Source organism: Mizuhopecten yessoensis, unplaced genomic scaffold (assembly GCF_002113885.1).
Source record: "Mizuhopecten yessoensis strain PY_sf001 unplaced genomic scaffold, ASM211388v2 scaffold965, whole genome shotgun sequence".
Lineage (NCBI taxonomy): Eukaryota > Metazoa > Mollusca > Bivalvia > Pectinida > Pectinidae > Mizuhopecten > Mizuhopecten yessoensis.
The window spans coordinates 170,590-196,574 of NW_018403810.1; the positions used below are offsets into that span (position 1 = coordinate 170,590).

The 25,985-nt window shown below is 36.9% G+C and overlaps 2 protein-coding genes across 4 annotated transcripts in view; both read right to left on the reverse strand.

Moving 5' to 3' along the window:
• The window catches only part of LOC110455876 (glycoprotein-N-acetylgalactosamine 3-beta-galactosyltransferase 1-like), a 29,399-nt gene extending 15,410 nt beyond the window's left edge, over positions 1–13,989 (reverse strand). Inside the window, exons 1-3 of one of the 3 annotated variants that reach the window (XM_021506304.1) lie at positions 13,869–13,989; positions 2,905–2,948; positions 1,269–1,392 (exon numbers count right to left, since the gene is read on the reverse strand). In XM_021506304.1, coding sequence (XP_021361979.1) covers positions 1,269–1,282 — 14 coding nt within the window. In that variant the 5' untranslated portion in view covers positions 1,283–1,392; positions 2,905–2,948; positions 13,869–13,989. Of the gene's footprint in view, positions 1–1,268; positions 1,393–2,904; positions 2,949–9,104; positions 9,289–13,868 lie in introns of those variants that run through there. The other 2 variants (XM_021506295.1, XM_021506289.1) reach the window with 2 other exon arrangements.
• Positions 13,990–20,020: 6,031 nt separating this feature from the next.
• LOC110455890 (glycoprotein-N-acetylgalactosamine 3-beta-galactosyltransferase 1-like) overlaps positions 20,021–25,985 on the reverse strand; it is a 20,942-nt gene continuing 14,977 nt past the window's right edge. Inside the window, exon 6 of the mRNA XM_021506317.1 lies at positions 20,021–24,943. Coding sequence (XP_021361992.1) covers positions 24,782–24,943 — 162 coding nt within the window. The 3' untranslated portion in view covers positions 20,021–24,781. The remainder of the gene's footprint in view (positions 24,944–25,985) is intronic.

Below are 25,985 nucleotides of genomic sequence, written 5' to 3' on the forward strand. Positions count from 1 at the left end.
GTGAGACAACCAGATTAGTGGTGGCTAGACTAACAAGACTGGATAGTGAGACAACCAGATTAGTGGTGGCTAGACTAACGAGGCTGGATAGTGAGACAACCTGATAAGTGAGGGCTAGACTAACGAGACTGGATAGTGAGACAACCAGATTAGTGGTGGCTAGACTAACAAGACTGGAAAGTGAGACAACCTGATTAGTGGTGGCTAGACTAGCGAGGCTGGATAGTGAGACAACCTGATAAGTGAGGGCTAGACTAACGAGACTGGATAGTGAGACAACCAGATTAGGGGTGGCTAGACTAACAAGACTGGAAAGTGAGACATCCTGATTAGTGGTGGCTAGACTAGCGAGGCTGGATAGTGAGACAACCTGATAAGTGAGGGCTAGACTAACGAGACTGGATAGTGAGACAACCTGATTAATGGTGGCTAGACTAACGAGGCTGGATAGTGAGACAACCTGATAAGTGGTGGCTAGACTAACAAGACTCGATAGTGAGATAACCTGATTAGTCGTGGCTAGACTAACGAGACTTGATAGTGGGACAACCTGATTAATGGCGGCTAGACTAGCGAGACTGGATACTGAGACAACCTGATTAGTGGTGTCTAGCCTACGAGACTCGTAGTGAGATAACCTGATTAGTCGGGGCTAGACTAACGAGACTTGATAGTGGGACAACCTGATTAGTGGTGGCTAAACTAACGAGACTGGATAATGAGACAACCTTATTAGTGGTGGCTGGACTAGCGAGACTGGATAGTGAAACCATATGATAAGTGGTGGCTAGACTAACGAGGCTGGGTAGTGAGACAACCTGTTAAGTGAAACAACCAGATCAGTGATGGATAGACTAACGAGACTGAATAGTGAGACAACCTGATTAGTGGTTGCTAGACTAACAAGGCTGGATAGTGAGACAACCTGATTAGTGGTGGCTAGACTAACCAGACTCGATAGTGAGATAACCTGATTAGTCGTGGCTAGACTAACGAGGCTGGATAGTGAGACAACCTGATTAGTGGTGGCTAGCCTACGAGACTCGTAGTGAGATAACCTGATTAGTCGTGGCTAGACTAACGAGGCTGGGTAGTGAGACAACCTGTTAAGTGAAACAACCAGATTAGTGGTGGCTGAATTTTAACTTTATGGTGACAAACTGTATCCCCCGCCCCATTTATTAGTCCACTTGAATTATATTCAGTATTTTATACACACAATTCTGACAAATAATTTGATATAAAAGTCCGTTGAAATCATCACCCACCTTACAGGTCTCATTGTTCCCCTCTTCCCAGGTAAAAATTCGAAATAAGCTGCCAGTAATCATGTCCTTTCCGCACCAGGTACCTCCATAACACCCGTGTTCAGTGTAGAAGTCATACACACAACTGTGACGAGATCAAGTTAGATATTGTTACTTTAGAGAACAATACATGCTAAGATTATGCCATAACATTGACAGTTTTCAGTAAACAAATGTGTACAGTACAACCGACTGTAAATCATATAGATCTATGTAACAATTTCTGGTTATAACTCGCTATAAACGGGGTTTTGCCGCGAGTCGTCGTGAAGTTATTCAGCCTGAACGCTCTGGAGATTTCTATCTTCTATCAAAACGTCCTTAAAACTACTGAACCTTTTAAAATAAGAATCGGGTTACAAGAATAGATAATGAACCGACATTCTTTCTAGCGTGAGTACGATACCGTTTTAGTTTGTTGAATAATTACAATTTAACGCATGGTTGGATTTCTCGGTGCTGCAAAAAAGGGTAATTTTGAATTGTGTCAAATTCACGATAGAGGTGTTTTAAATTGTTTTAACTCGTATACATTATACATATGTCCTTTGTCATGTCTGTTCCATATCATTACCACAGATATTACAACCTAGATCTGATAAACTTGATACATAGTTGTAGCTTACCGACGTGTAATTGTAACTTCTTGACAGTTTATTAGTTTGATTTACTTGTGCCTTTTGTCCGAGGCCTGTCATTTAAAAAGATCGCTGTCCCACTGCATTGTGTGTTCCCCTATTGTTCACTAATATTACCTTAACTTCCGTTTCGATACATATAGCATAATTGGGCCAGGACACTTCAGTTGACCAGGTAGCACATTTGGTTAGAGCGACATTAACAATTCTGTCCCTGCAGATAGAGCGTAAGAATTGTACCTGCTGCCCCCATTGCATGATCGTAAGAGGCGACTAAATTTGGGATCTTTTCTTTTTACTTCTTTCTAAACAACTTGCTTCTTCCTAATGTCTCCCTTAACAATGCCTCACTTTTGGCCTTTAGTTGAGCGTTCGCCCATTAGGGGAAGGCTTTGGGTTCTGTACCCTGACCGAGACATACCAGAGTCTGTAAAAATGGTAGTTTCTACTCCTGATTAACGCTCAGCAATTTAGGAGTGGGACGACTGTTTCGCCCTTTGTCAGTATAATGTGATCGGGTGGGGTGTCCTGCTGGGTGTTTTCGGCAGTATGTTTCAGTGAGGTAGCACTATAAAGTCGGCATCAAACACGAACATATCGTAGCCTCCCAAAAAACACACGCGTTCACTACAAGCATGCATCTTGCACACCGGGGAGGCCGTCCTTAAATGACCATAGCTGTTGATAGATCTAGCACGTTAAACAATACTTAACCAAACCAAACCAGTAACATTGTAAATCTTAAAAGAAAGTCCATAGTACGAATCCTGGTCTACTCCAGCTGGAGATTTATTTTATTTTTCAATCAGAACACTGTTGTTGATTATTTTTATTTAATTTCATCTCTTTGTTTTTCATAAAAGTATTGAGGGTTTAAATTGTGTGATGACACAAGACCAGTACCGTACTGTATCAAATGTTTAGACAAGGAGCTAGGAACCCGAATATGAAATACTCACAAAATCGGCTGACACCATGTGGTTCTGTCCCTCTTGCAAAGTAACTGTTGAAAAGGAAATGTGTACTGATATTTAGATTCAACAGAAATACGATGAAATCATGGAGAAAATCACGGCGAAGTACGAAGAGCGTCTGCTATCCTTCGAGCGTATTGTACTCACAATATAACAGTGATTTGTATAAAGGAACAAACCTAAGAGGATAGTACAGCTAGAAAGTGACCGATGAAGAGGAAATGCAAGGCTTACTCGCAGCATGCAAGTTACAATTACAGTACGAAGGCCAAGGTTATTTGACTCCATAACCACGAGGAAATCCAAAACCAAGAGCTTTCCTTCTATCCTTTGTAACTTCAGTCTATTCTTCAAAACCATAAGTGGACTGAAAAACAAGGTAAGTTATAAGGACATCCGTGTTAAGTAACGATCTAACGAAAATGGAAAGAGAAGAGGAAAAGTGTTTGAGAGAGGAGGCAAACGTATAAGAAAGTCGGCATTTATCGAGTACGGGGGCCGCCGTTGAATCGGAAAATAGTACGACTGTTGGCCAAACAGAATCAACAGAGGAGTTGAATGATGAATATGGAAAACACGTTTCAGAATACTAGAACAGAAACAAAGGGAAATGCAAAATATTGGTCAAATTAGGAACAGCTATCGGAGGGGTAGTTGAGGATTTCCCGAAAAACTCGAGGTACACAATGAACAAATTGGAGCTAAATATACAGGGTTTTGGTGTATTCCATGGAGAGATAATCCAGGAAATTAGAGAAAGGGAAATACTCGTTTCATTTCATTTCAACAAATTTTATTCATGATGTTGTATGAATTGGGTCGAACAACAGGCTATACCTATATCAGTTCTCTCCTGCATGCATTTGTATAAATCAGCATATAAATTATTATAACTTTTAGTTAAATGAAAAATTGAAAAAACACACAACTATATATACAAAACAGATATCAATGTGCAAGTCATGTGTTAAAGGGGAGATAACTAAAACTGCTTATGAAAGGTCACAATTCAAGCTCTGCTACTTCTTGACCTCACCAGAGTAATGAGTGAGTTTTAGACATATTCCTTGACTATATAGATTCTCCCTGGGAGTTCAAAATCCAATTATAGATAGCTGAATATTAGGCTTATATAATTAAATATCATGAATAATCTATGTCAATATTGTATGGTATATTGATATTCACATTATAATACGTTAAGAATATAATTATACAACTACTTGTTATTAATTACAAAATATGAACAAATACTTGTTTATACAGCGCAACATATTAGAGCTACGGCAATAACTATTAACGAGATATTAAACCAACAGTCAGGGATCCCGGATAAAGGAAGTATGTTACGGTCGGCTGATTTTGACAGTTTTTCAGTTTTAAAAATTCAGATTTTGTATCTGGAATGTTTCTCGATTCCTGACAGAACTACTCATGATGTGGTGGTTCATAAAGTATATATATATAAAAGCAATATATATGCAAGACCACACACTTGTGTTTTTCTAACGAATAAGAAAGTATGTATTCACAAGTGTGTGGTCTTGCATCTATATTGCTTTTATAAATATACACTTTTCTCTCATTTCCCTGTGTGTAAGATAGAGCTGTCCAGGATAAGAAAGGGGTGTAGGAAGTTTCTTTCTCTTACCCTGGACAGGGATATCCATCATTTTACCGGTGTGAGATTTTCTTACCTCACCCAAGGGTTGAGACAAGCTACACGTGTTCTTTGCACGTTCTCAACAATTGTATGACGTCATAGCAACAATACCATGACATCACGACAACAATGCAATGACGACACGTCGACAATTCAGTCGCATCACATCAACATTGTCTTGCATTGATGTAACGTCTGTATGAAATACATTAGAGAGTAAACGGTAGGAGAACAATAATCATTCACACCCTTGGGAGTGAGACAGGGTGATCTCAACCCTCGGGGTAAGATTCGTAAGCTGTCAAACAGTCGGCAAGCCTCGTGTTTGACAACTTAAGAATCTTACCCCTCGGGTTGTGATTACCCTGTCTCAACCCCAAGGGGGTGAACGATTTTATTTATCTTACACCCCATTTCAAGTGACGTGATGCACGCGCAATGGCTCAACAATGACGTGACGTCAATAATTTAGAGCTCTCCGATGCCGCAAGGCGGAAAAGGCGACGTGATGATAGTAAAATCCTTTACGATATATTTACCGTACACGTTAGAAAAATGTGATTAGTTTTTCAGCGCAAACACTGTATGCAAATTTGGAATATGCTTACTCTGGCTGGCTGATTCGTTTTCGTCTAAAAGGCTCAGGGGGGATTGGTATTTTAAAACATCACCTCTCGGGTTGGAGATTTCTCTGTCACACCCTCAGGGTAGGGGGAAGATTCTATATTTAAAAAAAAACTCGGGTGGAATTCCCTTTTGGAGGCCCAATTTATAGCGGTACATTCAACGTTTCTATCAAAAACACTGCTTCTCCCGCATTAAAGAAAGGCCGAGAGTTATTTGGACAACTTGGCGGGAAAACCGCTCAACGCGGTGGCGAAAATGATGATACACAGAGAGTAGTTCGTCATTGTTTTAGTGATAATTCATTTCTTATGTAGGTTTCTATAAATTTATTGCTCTAAAGACAATAAATTTGTTACGTACTTGTAACGAATTGTAATAAATCATAATATTTCCCCCATATACGCCCCATTTGATATCGTAAACAAAACACACATGTCAATCTTTTTATTGTGGTAGAAACAGGTCACACAAAATCGGGGTTGTTGTATATGGTATTTCTTTCACTCTCGTTAGTTATTTTTCAAACGTTACAAAAAACACTCGCTGAAGCTCGATTTTTTTTTTGTAACTGGCTGATTCGTTTTCGTCTAAAAGGCTCGGGAGGGGGGATTGGTATTTTCAAAATGGCAGCCTGTCCAAACGCATTTTCATTGTTTCTAGCTTATTCTGCTGAATGGAATGAGAGAAAAATTCTCTTTCATGCCAAAAGATGTAGGATGAAAGAAACTCGAGTGAAAGAAAGACCATATACAACAACCACTTGTTGTGTAACACCCCTGGGCATGAAAGAGTCTTATATTATATTACCCAGTTATAAGGACCAGAAATCAACATTTAATCATGCTTATAATCAACCACTTCAAAATCCTCCACAATTTCGTCGACGTACGCCGGTTTTACTGGTTTTCTGATGTTTACTTTGAAGTCATCGTGTATCCTTAAAATGTTCTTTAAAAAAAAACTATTCAGTGGAAACGCTGATAAATATCTCTTTTGTTATACTATTAGAGGAAAATACTAAAATTTTATTTTAAAGTACTATTCGAACCATTTTCTGACCGTGTATCAATTTCGGTAGTGTACTATTCCGTCTTTGCGTATTGCAGAGTTATCTTCTCTTGAGAGCAGGTATTGATTGTTACGTCATTGGTTCGTGTGAGAAAATTACGTCGTTTTCTCAAAAATTGATGACGTTACTCTCACATACAAATGACGTAACAATCAGTACCTGCTCACAAGAGAAGATAACTCTGCAATACGCAAAGACGGAATAATCTAGAGCTATGTAAGTTACTAGCTGGGACAGATCTTCCTGGATATCGAGGATGGGGACAGATACATACCAGAACTTTTCACACTTAAATATAATAGGCGATTTTAATCTATAAAAACATAGATTGGAACAGATGGATTCTGTCCAAGGGATCAACACAGTTGGAAGACAAATTTCTCGAGTCCGCATCAGGGATTCATTCCTGTTTCAACATATCGGCGAACCTACCAGAATTAGAGGCGGAAACGAACCTAGTATATTGGATTTGGTATTTACACATGAACAAGATATGATACGCAAGCTGAAAGTAAAAAGTGGGCCAAGAACTTTTGGAATTATGGGGGTTCCAAAACTAAAAGAAAAACCGGATTTCCGGTTTACGCATCAAGAAGTCCAAACTGATCAAGAAAAAAAATGTATTAGCGGGTTTCTTGTCAAGCGTATTTACAGTCCAAACACAAAATGATATAATACCTGTCCTACAAGATAACAGTATATCAAATCCATTCACTAGCACCAGAATAACTGAAAAAGAGGTACTAGATACTTTGAAAATCTTAAATCCGTCAAAATCTCCGGGACAGGACGATATTCGTCCTATAGTATTAAAGGAATCAGCAGATGTAATGAAAACACCTTAATGTAGAATTTTCAACAGTTCGCTTGAAAGTGGAGAACTTCCGGATAGCTGGAAAAAGAGGCAGATAACAGCAATTCACAAAAAGGGCGACAAGAAAGAACCAAGGAACTATAGACCAGTAAGTCTCATGTATTCCGTCTTTGCGTATTGCAGAGTTATCTTCTCTTGTGAGCAGCTATTGATTGTTACGTCATTGGTTTGTGTGAGAAAATTACGTCGTTTTCTCAAAAATTGATGACGTTACTCTCACAAACAAATTGACGTTACAATCAATACCTGCTCACAAGTGCAGATAACTCTGCAATACGAAAAGACGGAATATAGCGCTCGGGAGACCACATCTGGAATACGGAGCTAGCATATGGAATCCATACCTACAAAAGGACATTGACGAAATTGAAAATGTACAAAGGGGAGCCACAACACAGATACAAGGCATGAATCAAGACAGATGAAGGATTATAAAATCACCAACTTTGAAACATAGAAGATTACGATAAGATATGGTACAGGCTTTTAATACTAGGACACTTGTGTAACGAAAGGCTTTTAAAAAAAATATAAAAATGACAGTAAATGAACAAAAGGTCATAGTCTCCGACTTAAAAAAGGATTGTCTAAATTGAACATAAGAAAGTTACTCATTTAAAGAAAGAGTGGTCAACCATTGGATTTCCCTGCCAAATCACGTCGTCACATCACCAACAATAAGCACTGGGGATAGCCAGAATGTTTTATAATTATAATTGTATTATTATAAGGTAAGGATATAGAGGCACCCGCTGTCTGCCTCCATTACCTTTTCCTATTAAATTCCTAAATAATCAGGATATATAGGTCTTTGTCTACGTCCAGTATTATCATATTTAAAGGTTTTCGTACAGGGTCAGAGGTCAGAGTAGCAGCTAGGTGAAGTATACAGTGACGTACCTTAACTCTTCTAAGTTACGCCATTTTCTGATTGCAAATCATATGTCAGTAGATTTTGTATAGATTTGTTACATGTTTCCAATGCAAATATTTGCAAATATATTTTTATCGGTGTACAACATATGATATACATATTATCATATCACATCTCAAATATATTAGATAAAATTACACCATCCCGAGATCGGCTTATGAGAAACTATAAAATAATTATATGGACGTCAGACAGCAATAATAAGCTATTAAGACAATTAATTTTCGTTATAGGAAGATTTTAACATTTCAATATTACAATGGCCCTTTCCATAACGCATTTACATATTTATCAAAACCTGTAAATATAGATTATTTAAAGCAAATATGTAACATATGGCCTGTTCGTTTATGCGGAGCGGCCGGTTTGTTTGTTTTTATGTGTTACATTTCCGGACATAGATGTAGGTTTTGGCGGACCTGTGCATGTTTATGCACGCCTTGTAAGGCTTTGTCAATGTTCGTCTTAAAGCAGCATCAGATAACTAGGTCAAACCGGATCAACCGTTCGGATCGCGATAGACCTGAAAAAGATCCAGGTAGTTCAGTTGTTCCCGAGTTCGAATCCCGGTCTAGCCATGCATTTTCCCTCTCCTGATACAATGGTGCCGTTGACCAACCCTTGCTTCAAGCACTGGGTGAATGCTTGACAAGGGGATACGCGAATCTGGGTTGTTAATAGGTGTCTTCAAAGGCGATGACTTAGAAAAGGGAGGGAGAAATATAGAAATATTTCGCAGAATTTAGTGAACTTCGCTTATTTTTAAGAAATGTAGTGTAAATTTCGAACGTTATGCTTTCTTTCCGAGGAGTAGTTTTTGTGTCAATAAGACTTAATAGATAAAATTATGTCCTTTAAAGCAATCTGAATAAATACAGCTGTTTATTATTACGTACCGTTAACAGCCGCAGTTATTTTTATCATCATCTGATTTTAATTAGATTGCCTTTAAAGTAGACAAATTGCAGAGAGGGAAGAAGCAAATGCAAGAGAGAACGTGCAAGTAGTGTCAACATACCTCCAACTTACGTTGTGCAAGTCAGTTTCCAATTCTTTTCATTCTCTTTTCTGAAATAATTTGTCGTTAGTTCGGAAAAAACCCAACTTATTCGTCAATGAAAACGAATTCTTCTAATAACAAGTTTAGAAAGGCAACACCGACGTTGAAATGGACCCGTACATCACGTGACCGGCGTACGATACTCGGCACAATACATCGACACTGATATAGAGCATGCGTGCTCAGCATGGTTGATGGTTTCCTGTATACCAGGAAGTAAACATATTTCCTTTATTGAGAACAGTGATGAATGTAAGTGCACATTTCCTTTTCATATTTATAAATGTTATTGGGTTGAGATACATATGCTGGTTATTATGGAAGCTCATTCGTACCTTTGTATAACTTAAAATCTCATCATTTCGCGTTAAAAAATGAAATAATAAAAACAGAAATTAATAGCACAAGTAAGCCTATCATTTCATCGCTTCTCTCAGTTGTTGAAGTCAAAACAAAACTGCAACGAACCGCCTTTTAATTTAAGTGCAGTTATACCTTGAAATAAAATCCCCTTGTTTCATTTAGCACCGCGTTTACCGCCAACATTTTCTCAATATCCCTTTTTCTTGTTTTATTAACAAATCCTTGCTGCATTTCCCTCGATTTATCGACAACCCTCTTTATAACGCCAAACGTCATCTGTACAATGTTGGCAGTAAGTTTTACTGTAGTCTGTTTGCATATAGCCTGAAATATCGTGAATAAAAGGTCTCTCGTTAATGTTATCAGATTTTGTTAAATGAATCAATCTGATTGATTGTAAATATGTAAATTAATGACCACTAATTACAGACTGTAGACAGTCCTCGATATCCAGGGGCTACGCTCACTTTCGCTCTCTGCACCCCTGGAATATGTCATAGCAAAATCGAAGGCTCAGTGTTCACAACCTTGCAGATGAGACAATAAGACCTGTTTGATCCTTTGATATACATCCAAATAATCTCGCGGTCGCGTAACCATAACATTGACGTGCTTCGATGTTGGGTGTCGCTCCTATGTTATCAAAGGACATGTATCAGCCTAGCGATTGGTCAGGATTTTTCACCTGAGACTAATCAAATAGCTAGCCGCGTGCCTTCCATGTTGCTATGAAATATTCAGTGGTGCAGAGAGCGAACTTGAGCGTAACGGATCTTATCACACGAAACGATGTCCCTCATCACACTCCACAGTTAGTACGAGTAAGTTTCAAACGTATTTCACAAAGATTAATTCAATTATATACAACTGTTGACAGCATTTCCATTGAATGTTTTGAGTGCTAAGAGCGACAGTGAAGAGTCGCTAGATTGTTCGATTTCCACAGTAAAGTTGGATTGTGTCTAATGACAGTGAAACTCTACCCACGATTACACGTTATGACTGAAAAGTTGTTATTATTTGGAGATGAAAATCTCTCTCCTGCAGAACATTATGAACTGTTCATCTGTGTACAACAATTTATCATAGCTACAAAACGTTTTGATGATATATCTTTTACATCTCTTAATTATCTAACCGCACGTATACACGAGTTGATTTTGAAAAGGTTTTATTATACATAATTTGTTAGTCTGACGTGTTTAAATATGAATTAGTATATGTATTCTGCTTCTGAAACAACTTCATGATATTATTTGTAAATTTGAAGTGCTTAAATATGAATTAGGATTTGTTTTTGTTTTTGAAAATCCTTCGTGATATTTTGATATAGTATCAGTAATTCTTCAACCTTTTGTTTCTAACANCCCCCCCCCCCCCCACACCCACACACACACACACACCCACACCCATGCACACCCACCCACACGCGCACACACACACACACACACACACTCGACAACCCTTGGGTTTTACCCAATTTGACAAATTTCCCTTCATAAAAGAGTCATGATTTTTCTCTCATTCCAATCATAAGCCCAGAAATCACAAAAGGCGTCGCAATTTCAACATCGCGGGATTGCAATGTTCCTAATTTCGTGACGTAAGTTCATTGAAGTCGTATTGTGACATCATGCACGTGAACTGGGGTGTTATATAGATCCAATGTAAAGCACCCAATTTTCTTAAAACATACGTCACTCTTCTGAACCTGAAAACTGCTAAGTCATTGAAGCGTGAAAAGTAGATCAAATACGGCATTTTCAACATGAATTCAGTAGAGCAACCCCAGCTGCATTATTGATGCTAATACACTCTATGTAGCATCAATAGATTCCAAGATAACGAATGCGCAGTTATTCTTAACCTGTAACGGACGGACACATGGAACCCATTTCAATATCCCCTTAGGAGGCACGTTAGTCTAGTGGTAGGACGCTTGGCTCGTGACCGATGGTTGCGGGTTCGAGTCATGTCACGGCACTGTGTTGTACCTTTGAGCAAGATACTTTACTCCGCTTGTTCCAGTCTACACAGTTGTGAATGTTGTTGAATGCTAGTTGTGAGCACCGAAATGGCAGCACCGGCTGCATGCTCCCCAGGGAGTTGAGAAAGATACTGGCTGGTTACAAAGGCCCTATAACCACGGATAATAATTTGTGAACCGCTTTGAGACGACCTACGAACTAGGTTGTGATAAAGCGGTATATAAGAACCTCGAATTATCATTATTATTATTATTAGCAAACTGGAAAGTCTTTTTTTCGAGAATATTCATGCAAAGTACCATCACCTAGGTCTACTTGATTTTTTCAAACGAAGTTGTTAAAAAGTTTAGACAAATATAACCTTTGTGAACTTGAAAGTGGGTCAAGGTCATTCATTTGAACACACTTGATAGTTTTGTATCCCAGCACACTACTGGGCACATGTTTCCACCAAGGTTATTAGATCATACTGAAAAGGTTGTTTAATGTTAATACATTTGACATTTGATATTTAGGCCTCTTGCTTATACAGACGTTTTGCAACTGTTTTAAAACATTTAACCCCTGTGACCTTGAACATGGATCAAGGTTAAGACACATGTGACATGATAGTCCTCTATCGTGCGTCTGGCAAAAATCTACAACCTTATTCATCTGGGTTGTGTCAGAAGAAGTTATCAAACAATTTTAGCACAATTTATCACTATGGCCTTGAAATTGGGTCAAGGTTATATATATTTGGAAATCAGCATTATTGGTTTTTAAAAAAAAAATCAATTTAGAAGTTTAACAGATTGCTATAACGTGTGCACATATATTGTTATTTCGTGCACAGACATTATCAAAATTGCGCGCACAGATGGATGCTTTATACCATGTCCCTTCGAGGGGTTCCGTAGAATTTTCATCAGTAGAAGTTCTGAGAGTTTTTCAATTCCAGTCACAAACAATGGTAATTATACAATCGGCTACAAACTATGGCGACTTTTGCATTATTTTAATGTTTTAGTTGGTACATTTATAAGGCAGTGTTATAGTGTAAATTGATATCGACCCAGGTTCGTTGGAACTGTTAATACCTGCGGATACATAGGTGGTTTTTTTATATATATTTTCATATTTCTTTTCTTCCTTAGCATACAAGAACGTGTTTTATTTTTAAACCAAAAATGTCAATTCCCATCCGAGGCGAGCAGGTAAGCTCGTGTACTTATAACTCTGTGTCTGTCTGCCTGTCTGTCTGTCTGAGTATGTCTCTCTCTCTCCGTCTCTCTGTCTCTCTCTTTTTCAATCAAAGCCACTGTAAATAAATATGTAATATGCCATCTTGAAATTTTGTACCAATATATTGTAGGGAAAGGGCTTAATATAAGTTGTTAAAGTTGTGTCAAACTCCCATTGTATATAAATAACTATAAACTATGTTTAAAACTAGCAAATCGCTATAAATAAAGTCATATCTTTTCTGATACCGTTTTTGTGTCTTTTCATACCCCACCCCCACCCCCACCCCCAATCTCCCTTACGATAGCCTTTTGAGTGCATGCTCTGATTCAACTTGATTTGCTTTTATCTAAATTCAAACGTGAACAAACGCATCTCATCAGACTTATATATCATGCCGCACATTAGGTCGTTGTATAGCTCTTATCGCCGGATTTCCCAGGTCATGACCTGACAACGCTAGCCCCTACACCATATCTGTATGTCCAGCATGAGATGTATATTTTCGGTGTCTAGCCGATTTTTTAAGGTTGTTAGTTGACTAAATAGCCCATGAAGTGTCACATCTAACTTGCTTCAATCGTAAATCATTATTTGGGTATACTTTAACATGATCATCAGATTACATATTATCTTCACATAGCAAAAATGTTGGTGATCGACGACTTAACAGGCATAGACTTACAATTTTGCGAAGGGGATTGGGATTTCTAGGGGCGTAGCCATTTTAAGGAAAGGGGAGGGTCGAGGTAGGGGCGGGGGGAGGAGGAGGAGGAACGAAGCCCGAAGCTGTTGAAATACAAGTAAATGAATATATATATAACGTATTTTATATAATTTGAATGTGTTTATTCTCACTCGTGAAATATAATATATATATATAAACATGTTTACATAAATACAATTTCAGGTGAGAACAATTTATTACATGTATATATATACAGCGATAAATAGTTTTAAATGTCCATATGACGGTAAAAATATAAATAAAACAAAACACGAAGACTAGTATTATCGGCATATATATATATACATATTTCGATCACTGGGCAAATATTAGGGGAAGGGGTCACATAGCACATTTTATAAGAACAAGCTACTCGTGCCCACGTTCTGTTATAGATAATTATATAAAGTACTTACTTACCTTGTACCGGATCAGGAATAGTTAAGAAACAACATCACGTGTGTGCTTATTTAAATAAGTAGCACTGTAATTTAGTTCATCCTAATCAAGCTGGTGTCTAAGTCCGCGTCTTGTTACCTGACCCTTGATCAAGGCGGTGACTAGGTAACCACGCTATTGATAGGCCAGTGTTTAGGCTACTTCATATCTCAGGTCGAGATAAAGTCAATGTGTGCTAAATAAGGATTTATTAAAAAAATACGGAACAAATATGAAAACAACGAGGTCAGTATATATTTTTTTATATCATTAAGTTTTTCATTCGATCAGCATTTGGAAAAATATGAGTTGGTTGATATGCACTGGTCATATGTAAGATTGTTTCGTCCCTATCTGGGTCACATTGACCCGAGAATGTATTACAGTCGTATTTGGACCAAAACTAAGGTGTTCAGAGTAATTTTACACGTTTTAGGGGTCTAGCACATCTTTCGGTAAAAATGTCATTATTTTGAAAACATTTATGATGCCGCCTCTCAAACTCCAGTATGCCAGGGTTGGAATACCTACCCTTTTCAAGCGCTCTCGGTATGGCAACCCTTCAAACCTGTGATAGTTTCATGGATTTTCTTTGTACCTTTTCTATGCATTCAATATCCTTTATTTTATGTGGACTCCATACACTGGCTGAATATTCTAGATGAGGTCTTACTAATGCTTTGAAAAGTTGTTTGAACGAAATACGATCCAAATAAACGAATGATTTCCGAATGAGTCCCAATATGCTGTTTTATGGCAAGTCAAATTGTCATTTATTCATGGAGCAATGTTGATACAGTACGTAACCAAATTATATAAGATATCTTATATACTTTATGAGATATCTTATATACTTTATAAGATATCTTATATACTTTATGAGATATCTTATAAAAGATATATGATATCTTATAAAAATAAATTAGATCATCTTATAAAAATAAATTATTATATATATTATATATATATTATATAAGATATCTCATATCTTTTATAAGATTTCTTATATAATATATAAGATATCTAATAAACAAAATTAAATGAGATATCTTATATAATTCGGTTATAAGATATCTTATAAAGAACGAGATTTGAATTTGAGATAATAAACCCTCCACTACAGCGCTCGGAACCTATCGATAACCGAGGGGGTCCGAGTGGATTTGATCGAAAATGGCAGCCGCATATAATTATGGCAAGCCAAGTTGTCATTTATTCATGGAGCAATGTTGATCCAGTACTTAACTGAATTATCGCCAACGAAAACGGATGTGACCTCACAACGGGAGCAGTCATTTTCAAACATTTCTTCTTTGTCCTTCTCGCGAGAGTCTCGTTCTTTATAAGATATCTCAATTAATTTTCTTTATAAGAAATCTTATATATTATATAGGATATTTTATATCTTTTATGAGATATCTAATACAAGAGGCCCAATGGGCCTGAATCGCTCACCTGGTATTAATATCACACTTCTAATCTTAAAAGTGGACTAAAATACAGCTGCAGGCAGAATATCAGTGTTTGATTCATAAGAACCTATTAAAGGATTTAAACATATGACGCCTGTGACCTTGAATAACGAACAAGGACATTAGTTTGAACAGAGTTTATAGTCTTCCAACCCAGCATGCTTCTAGCAAAATAGCATTACCCTGGCACTTTTGGTTATACAGAACAAATCATTTAAAGATTTTAATATATATTGACCACTGTGACCTTGAATATGGGCGAAGGTAATTCATTTGAACAAACTTGGTAGCCCTTAATCCCAGCATGTTAATGGCCAAATATTATCACCTTTCGGCCTTTTGATTATTAAGAAAAAGTCATTCAAAGGTTTTAAACATATTTGACCCCTGTGACCTTGAATATATGTCAAGGTCATTCATTTGAACAGACTTGGTAGCCCTTCATCCCAACATGTTACTGGCCAAATATCATCACCCTAGGCCTTTGAGTTATTCATAAGAAGTTGTTTAAATGTTTTAAACATATTTGACCCCTGTGACCTTGAATATAGGTCAAGGTCATTTATTTGAACAAACTTGGTAGCCCTTCATCCCAGCATGTTACTGGCCAAATATCATCACCCTGGGCCTCTCGGTCATTCATAAGAAGTTGCTTAAATGTTTTTAACATATTTAACCCCAGTGACCTTGACTATGATTCAAGGTCATTTATTTAACCAAACTTGGTAACCCATCATCCCAGCATGTCACTGGCTAAATATCATCACCTTAGCTCTCTTGGTTCTTCAGAAGAAGTTGTTTAAAGGTTTAACCATATTTGATTCCTGTGACCTTGAATATAGGTCAAGGTCATTTATTTGAACAAACTTGGTAGCCCTTCATCCCAGCATGTTACTGGCCAAATATCATCACCCTAGGCCTCTTTGTTATTCTTCAGAAGTCGTTTAAAAGTTTTTAACATATTTGACCCCTGTGACCGTGAATATGGGCCAAGGTCATTTATTTGAACAAACTTGGTAGCCATTTATCCCAGCATGTTACTGGCCAAACATCATCACCCTAGGCCTCTTGATATTTCAGAAGGGGATGTTTAAAGATTTTAACATATTCGACCCCTCTGACCTTGAAAATGGATAAAGGTCATTTATTTGAACAAACTTGGTAGCCCTTCATCACAGCATGTTACTGGCCAAATATCATCACCCTAGGCCTTTTGGTTACTGAGAAGAAGTTGTTCAAATTAAAAAGTTGACGCCGGACGGATGCCGGACGGACGACGCACCATGCCATAAGCTCACTTGGCCAGGTGAGCTAAAAATTGAACAAATTTAATTACATGAGATTGAAGAAAATTTCTTTTGAAATCCAAAATTCTAAATTTCTTAATTTTGCTGATGTTATACATCAAAGTTATGAAAAAATACTTAATTTTGTCAGATTTTTGAGTTTGTTAACATGCTACATTGTATTAACATAATTACCTTGCTATTAATGAATGATACTTTCCTTCAATTGAAAATAACTAAATGACCATATTTTCATGAATTGTATTGATGTTGTCCCATGTAATTTCACAAGAGGGTACTGAGCACAGAAGCAAGTCAGGAACTGGACTCCCCTTTATAAGGAGGCTTCTTGCCACCCTTACCCTTCTTATCCTTGGCCTTGAAGACTGGCTTAGATTTAATCTAAGCAGAATGGTGCTTGGGGTTATGCCTAAGCTTCTTCAGGGCAGTCCAAACACTCTACGAAGAGCTAGGACCTCTTGACCTGGGTCAATAAACGGCTAAAAATAACCTCAAATGGCTCTTAGGGCCAACTGAAATAAAATCAACATTGACAAAACAACAGGAAGAAATTAAAAAATGTTTATTACAATTTTGAACAAATATTTATATAAATATATATCTATATCAATATCACTATATAAAAGTTTCAACCTAACAAATAAAAGTACAGGGAATGCAGCTTTTTGGAAAAGATCAGGGCCCATATTCACACCTTCTCATGCTCAGGTATGGATTCTGTGCTCAAACCATATTTTCATGTAAAACAATCAAAAAATTAAAAATCTTAAATTAAACAAGAGGCCCAAGAGGGCCTGTATCGCTCACCTGAATATTTAAGCAGTCATAGCAAAATATTCTCATTAAATATTATATTGCACTTAAAATATATCCCTCGCAAACTTTGTTGGCTTCATCTGTTGAAACTACCAGCAAAATATTATTATAAGATTCTATGCTTTTTGATTCTTCTTCAGAGTTGCTTGACATATTTTCCCCTGTGACCTTGTAAGTAGGTCAATGTCATTTTCCTTCTCAAATTGGTTAGCTCTATTCCAAAATGCTACCAGCCAAATCTTATGAATCCATTCCTTTTAGTTCTTGAGAACAAATCCTTTAAAATGTTGTTGACCTCTGTGACCTCTAAAGTAGGTTGAGGTCATTTTCATTCAGAAACTTTGGTGAGCTCTATCCCAGGAAGTCACCAGCCAAATATTATAATTTTATGAATTTTAATTCTTCAGAAGAAGTAGTTTGAACTGTTTGACATATTTGAACGCTGTGACCTTGAAAGCAAGTGAAGGTTATTTGCATTCGCAAACTTTGTTTGGCTCTTTCCCAGGAAATAACCAGCCAAATATTAAGGTTCTATACCTTCCTGTTCTTCAGAAGAAGTTGTTCTAAGCGTTAGACATATCAGACTCATGTGACCTTGAAAGTAGGTCAAGGTCATTTTCGTTTTCAAACTTTTTTGGGCTCTTTCCCAGGAAGCCACCAGCCAAATATAAAGATTGTATACCTTTTAGTTCTTCAGAAGAAGTCGTTTGAGCATTGGACATATTTGATTGCTGTGACCTTGAAAACAGGTCAAACTAATTTTCATTCTCAAACTTTGTTGGGCTCTATCCCAGGAAGCCACCAGCGAAATATAAAGATTCTATACCTTTCAGTTCTTTTAAAGAAGTCGTTTGAAGTGTTAGACACATTTGACCCTGTGACCTTAAAAGTAGGTCAAGGTTATTTTCGTTCTCAAACTTTGCTGGGCTCCATCCCAGGAAGCCACCAGCCAAACAGAAAGATTCTATACCTTTTAGTTCTTCAAAAGAAGTCGGTTTTAGCGTTTGACATATTTGACCCCTGGGACCTTGAAAGTAGGTCAAGGTTATTTTCGTTCTCAAACTTTGTTGGACTCCATCCCAGGAAGCCATCAGCCAAATAGGAAGATTCTATACCTTTTAGTTCTTCAGAAGAAGTCGTTTGAAGTTTTTGACATATTTGACCCCTTTGACCTTGAAAGTAGGTCAAAGTCATTTTCATTCTCAAACTTTGTCAAGCTCCTACCAACAAAGCTTTCAGCCAAATATCATGACTCTAGGCCTGTCCGTTCTTCAGAAGAAGTTGTTTAAAGGAAAAGTTGACAGACAAGGACGGACGGACGGGTGAGCTTCGGGCAGGTGAGCTAAAAAGTGTCTTGCTTTAGGTCTCTTAATTTTTTTTATATACATATTTTTTTTTTAATAATTCAGAACTGAAACCAGAAATTATGAGTACAGGCCCAGAACACAAAAAAACAACCTTTTTAGGTAGTAATTAGGTACCACAGAAAATTAATATAAACGTCTCTTAATACAGATACTACTGAAACTGTTACCTACAGGACACTGATCTCTCATAACTTAACATGTATTTAGGTACATTTATAACCAAAACAGACAGGACACTGAACTCTCATAACTTAACATGTATTCAGGTACATTTATAACCAAAACACACAGAACACTGATCTCTCATAACTTAACGTGTATTCGGGTACATTTATAACCAAAACAGACAGGACACTGAACTCTCATAACTTAACATGTATTCAGGTACATTTATAACCAAAACACACTGGACACTGATCTCTCATAACTTAACGTGTATTCGGGTACATTTATAACCAAAACAGACAGGACGCTGATCTCTCATAACTTAACGTGTATTCAGGTCCATTTATAACCAAAACACACAGGACACTGATCTCTCATAACCTTTTGTGTATTCAGGTACATCTATAACCAAAACACACAGGACACTGATCTCTCATAACTTAATGTGCATTCAGGTACATTTATAACCAAAACAGACAGGAAACTGATCTCTCATAACTTAACGTGTATTCGGGTACATTTATAACCAAAACAGACAGGACACTGATCTCTCATAACTTAATGTGTATTCAGGTACATTATAACCAAAACACACAGGACACTGATCTCTCATAACCTTTTGTGTATTCAGGTACATCTATAACCAAAACACACAGGACACTGATCTCTCATAACCTTTTGTGTATTCAGGTACATCTATAACCAAAACACACAGGACACTGATCTCTCATAACCTTTTGTGTATTCAGGTACATCTATAACCAAAACACACAGGACACTGATCTCTCATAACCTTTTGTGTATTCAGGTACATCTATAACCAAAACACACAGGACACTGATCTCTCATAACCTTTTGTGTATTCAGGTACATCTATAACCAAAACACACAGGACACTGATCTCTCATAACTTAACATGTATTTAGGTACATTTATAACCAAAACACACAGGACACTGATCTCTCATAACCTTTTGTGTATTCAGGTACATCTATAACCAAAACACACAGGACACTGATCTCTAATAACTTAACGTGTATCTAGGTACATTTATAACCAAAACAGACAGGACGCTGATCTCTCATAACTTAACGTGTATTCAGGTCCATTTATAACCAAAACACACAGGACACTGATCTCTCATAACTTAACGTGTATTTAGGTACATTTATAACCAAAACACACAGGAAACTGATCTCTCATAACTTAACATGTATTCAGGTACATTTATAACCAAAACACACAGAACACTGATCTCTCATAACTTAACGTGTATTTAGGTACATTTATAACCAAAACAGACAGGACATCGATCTCTCATAACTCATATTTTGTAAACCCTACATTTGTTGTTTTTCACAATATTCGGAAATACATCCTAATTCAAAATGTCAAATGATTTGATTTTTGGGAGAAAAATGAAAATATCACAGTAATTTATCAATATTAAATCATTGATGTTCACAATCCTTCATGCAAGACTTTTTAAAAGATGAATACATTTTGTACTACAAGTACTTTATCTGGGGGTTTTACCCTCAGTACATCTCCCTCTTTAAACATAAATGACCATGTATGGCTGGCTATTCAAGAGGGTTGTCATTACATTGGCATTTGTGTAATTTCAAATAGACATTTCTTCATAAGGGTACAGAACTCTTTCACTTACTGGCACGTTACCTTAGACTTTCTACCTTTGATTTCTGTGTGAGTTGTGTCCCTTAAAAAACATGACATTAGTATTTTCTAATATTTTAGAATTTCTTGAATGACATCAATGCATTCAAATCTGTATATTTTTCATTTTTTTTTTTCAATATGTCATCAATTCATTTAAAAAGTCCAGCTAATTTATTCATGGGAGATTTATGCATCTTACATGTAAATTAATGCAAAACGCTTTGTGGAATTCTTTTTTGTACTGGTAAGGTGTATTCTGAAGTAAGATAGTGGATATTCTTAAAAACACAAGATTTTTGTTCTCAAAAATTTACAATAACATTTTGAAGATGTGTCAACAAAAAATTCAGAGGAAGTAGCAGCTATGCAGTAGCAACATTATCTTATAATGTGTATTATGATCAGGAATAGAAACTCATGTTAAATAACAAAGATTCTTACTTTTTCCAATAGATATAAGATTTATGAAATGAGGCTGTAAGTTTTCAGTAGTTTCAGCAAGGACATGTGGAGGTAATGTATGGTGTTTAAACTTCACAAAGTGTTGTTGTTGCTATATATTGACATTTTGACAAAAATCTGCAAATTCTAAACACCTGTGAGGTATTAGCACTCTGTCACTACTATTTATGCTGTTTATCACGTGGGGATCGGGTGCTCAGCGAATACGCTTTGGATGCATAAAAGGAAAACAAATTGGAACATTATACAGTAGACAAAAACTGTTATAAAACTCCTATAACATGGAAACAAGGTTTAGTCAACACTACTGTATACAGGGAAAATTTTGCCATGTCAAACTTTCGCCCTTTGCCCATGAAATCAACTTTCGCCCAGTGTTAATCTCGCCCTTCACATATAATTAATACATATATTATGCTGTTTACTTATCTTCGCTGTAAGGGTAAATTCGCCTTCATTATGGAGGACGAAAAAGGAGAAAATCTCCCGGTGAACAGTATCAAGATATGGAAATATCCCCATCATGTTTTCACTGACCCTCGCCGAGTCATCAACCCTATATTTGTTAAGGAATATGTTATGTCTTCCACGGGACGTAAAATGGATGTCATTATACGAGGTAATAAACAGCCGAGGTAAAATATACATACACACAATTCTCTCATATATAAATAAACTTTATTTATTTTACAACAATTATGACACAAGTTAAAAACTTATACTAATCACTCTTGTTGGCCCGGTTTTTAGCATGCAGTAGGCTTCAATAAAAAAGGACACCAGAGTACCTGGAGAAAACCGACGTGATCGGGCAGGTGACCCCATACCTTTTCATGTCCAATCAGGGAATTAAACCTCAGTCACACTTTGCATCACCCGGTCATCCTTCTCTCATAAAGCCTGGGAGTCGGGTGAACACTTGTGTGTGGTGTTACTTCTTTAACAAACATGCATGTATATTTACAAAATGTCACTCACCATTACCCTGTATAAGTGTTTAACCCTTTCACCACTGTAGACCATCATGGACTCATCCAGGTGAATGTATGGTAGATCGAGTCAACTCAAGTTACCTAGGGGTGAAAAGGGTTAATTTGCATCTGTAAAACATGAAGCAGACAAAACGATGTTGTGGACGGAATATTGATGTCATTTACCATTGCATATAACAGTGCTGAATGTTCAGAACTCATTCTTGTTTCAATTCTTCCATTTAACCAGTGGATAACAACTAACTAATACATTCTAGCGTAAAAAGGAGTTTACTGGGGTCATATACAACAGCTTATATTACAGAGTGAAATACATCTAACCTTGTACTGCATAGTCTGAACAGTGACTGTAATTTATTGTAGAAAGATTCACCAAGTATGAAATAAATGTATATACAATACCAACAAGTACAATTTAATTGATGATACAAAGATATTAATATCAAATAAAAGTTTTCAAAATAAGCACTGCCTTTAAAAAAATGATAAATATGTGTGCACTGACTGGGTGACAGTCTTTGCATTTAAAAGCACTTTGTTTTTTCTAAAAAAAAATCAAAGTGGTGGAATGAAAATATGGCTTAGAAAAAAGAAGCCAGTCTTTTTATATATGACCTTGTTTGGTCAATCAATGATAACAATAATTAAATGAAGTCGTACACAAAGGTGGTGAAGACTTGCGAACAATCAAACAACCAGCCTCAGAACAAGGTGAAGACTTGCCAACAAACAACCAGCCTCAGAACAAGGTGGTGAAGACTTGCCAACAATCAAACAACCAGCTTCAGAACAAGGTGGTGAAGACTTGCCAACAATCAAACAACCAGCCTCAGAACAAGGTGGTGAAGACTTGCGAACAATCAAACAACCAGCTTCAGAACAAGGTGGTGAAGACTTGCCAACAAACAACCAGCTTCAGAACAAGGTGGTGAAGACTTGCGAACAATCAAACAACCAGCCTCAGAACAAGCACATTGTGTTGTTGTCGAACAAATCGAAAAAAATAAAATGAAAAAATAGAGAAATCTTAAAGAATTTTCTTACTTTTCATATCATTTTCCATCAAAACAGTTGCTATGCAAAAGATAATAATTCTATTTTATTCACAATTTCACACAGATCTCTATCCAGTCCATTTAGAGGTATGCACACATACACTGCAGATATTTGTATAGCTATTTACATTGAATATGATTTTTTTGGCACAAGGTTTCAATGACACAGCCATCTTTACACACATAAATGGCTGTGCCATTCAAATGTTGTGCCAAAAAAATCATATTTAATGAACTTTTTTAGTTAAAAAGACTGTTACCATACAAAAAAACTATATCTGTTACCAACTTCTAAAGGTCAGTCACCTGTGTGTTCGCTACCTTCATCTCCCATTACAATGGCCATCATGTAATGGATTTTAGGAACCGAATACAACTAGTACTTAGATCAAAGGAAGCACACCTAACACATTAAGATCAGAAAAAAATGTTTTGATCTCCAACTACGAAAACCAGGAATGTTTATAATGCACAGTCAATGCCACATGTTATACAGCGTAACTGATGCTAGTACATTGTAAAATGAAACATCATCGTAATGCAGATATCAAACTGTGTCCAACACTGATAATAGACTAAAGATGGCATACCATACACCAAGATATTTCTGTAATCGAGTTTAAAAATGAATTTGCCTTCTTATTCAGGATGAGGCAGTATTTCTTCACGGTAAAGAACTGCTGTATGGTAGTGCAATGTTTGGCACAATATTACACTGGGGACTAACTGAATCATAGGTAACAAGTGTTTAACACAGAAATGTAAACACGGATACATTATTTGTCAAAACTTACTTTCACCACAAAACAATGGCCAGGAGGAATCTATTGTAACGAATATAAACCATGTCAATCTTTATAACTGATCAATATTTCTATATAACTGTCAATGTAATGATTGTACCACGCTAATAAATATGACAATAAACTATAGAACTCATGACAAGCCGTACAGAGTGAAGAAGGGAAGTAACTCTGCAATGTCCTGATAATTGCAATGACATGAATGTCCCTTTCCTGTATCTGGTTCAACCAGTTCGTCTGTTTTTAAATGATACATTTTCGGATATAAATCTATGCGAACCTGCAAATGTTTATGCAGACCTTGGAAGGCTTTTTCAAGGCTCGCCAGAAAGCAGCATGAACAATTCTGGTCCAACCGGTTTAACTGTTTGGATCGGGATAAACGAACGTTGCCCTGGGCCACTGTTGGCTATTCAGATTTGCAGAATGTGCCTATAATTTTTCCTGTATCGAGTATTCAAATATACATGATATGATTTTAAAGATATCCTTCCCTATCGCCTTAGGCAAAGAACCACTGGTTCTTCATGGCAATCAAAAGTTCTACAGAGCATAAATCATTAAACAGGCAAAATATGGTAAAATATTGAGAATTTTACAGTAAAATACATCTACAGTGTTCTAATATAGCTCTGGGGAATCCCCTTAACAATGATGTCATGGAGATTCCCCCAAAAATAATATTATGCCAGGATGCCATCAAGATTGATGCAGAACAGGGAAAGACTTATATAATTAGCGAGCAGTCCAGCTAACAATTTACAGGCAGTTAAGGTTCAGTGTCCGGTTAAAAATCGTTGTGGAAAGACGTTGGTGGCGTTTGTCAGTCCGTGTCGTCCGTACACACTTGTCCTGTAAAGCATTTGCTCCATGAACGCCATGGTGGCTGCATCAACATGATGGTAGGAAACGGAGAACTGACTACAGCAATCGGCTCCCTGAAAACAATTACCAATCAAATTAGTCCCCTATAAATAACCAATGAACATAGATAACCAATCATAATTACTCAACACCACCAATGAAAGCATGTTTCATAAATGGGGTCCTTTTCAAAGGTCAGATATAGAAAGTATACAATACTTATACTATCACTGATAAATACACTATTAGTAATCGGGCATATCCCTTCTAAATTCATCAGTATAATATGCCATATTTGCTGTCAAAAGAAGTGACTCGGAAGAAAGATGACTTGACGGCGGAGGAAAAACACAATATGTCCCCTAAAACACTGATTAGACAATAGGACAAAAGATTAGTGATGTCTAGATTACGGTAATGAGGCTCAATAGTGGGAAAACTGGATAAGTGGTGGCTGGATTAACAAGGTTGGATAGTGGGATAACTGGATAAGTGGTGGCTGGATTGACAAGGCTGGATAGTGGGATAACTGGATAAGTGGTGGCTGGATTGATGAAGCTGCATGGTAGAACAACTGGATTAGATAGAGGTGGCTGGATTAAATAAAGGCTGGATGATAAAACAAGAGGCCCATGGGCCTTAACTGTCACCTGATATATTTATACAGAGAGTTGATTTTGTTTTTAACATGAACAGAAATATTATTCAAAGTGACAAAAAATAATAAAACCACCTTATTCAATATCTAGCATACAGATTTCAGACTAAAAAGTATTTGAAACTAGCACCTCTGATTCTAAACAAGGAAAATGAAGAAATTTTAGCACACTGACTCCTTTGAGCCCAACCCTACAGCCCTTGGGGTAGGGCTGGCTCAAAAATTTCAAAGTATTAAACTGTCAACTCAAGGTTATAATTCCAATCAAGCTATTAACATGTAATATTCAAAGTATCATTTGCCATTATAAACCATAATAAATTTTGCCCCCACCCCCTCCTTCCCCAGGGGGTAAACGTGAGACCCTAGGGTCATAAACCTTAAGACCCTTCCATCTATGAAGAGTATTTGATTCTACCATATCTGGGTCTTGAGAAGAAGATTTTTGAAATTTCAGT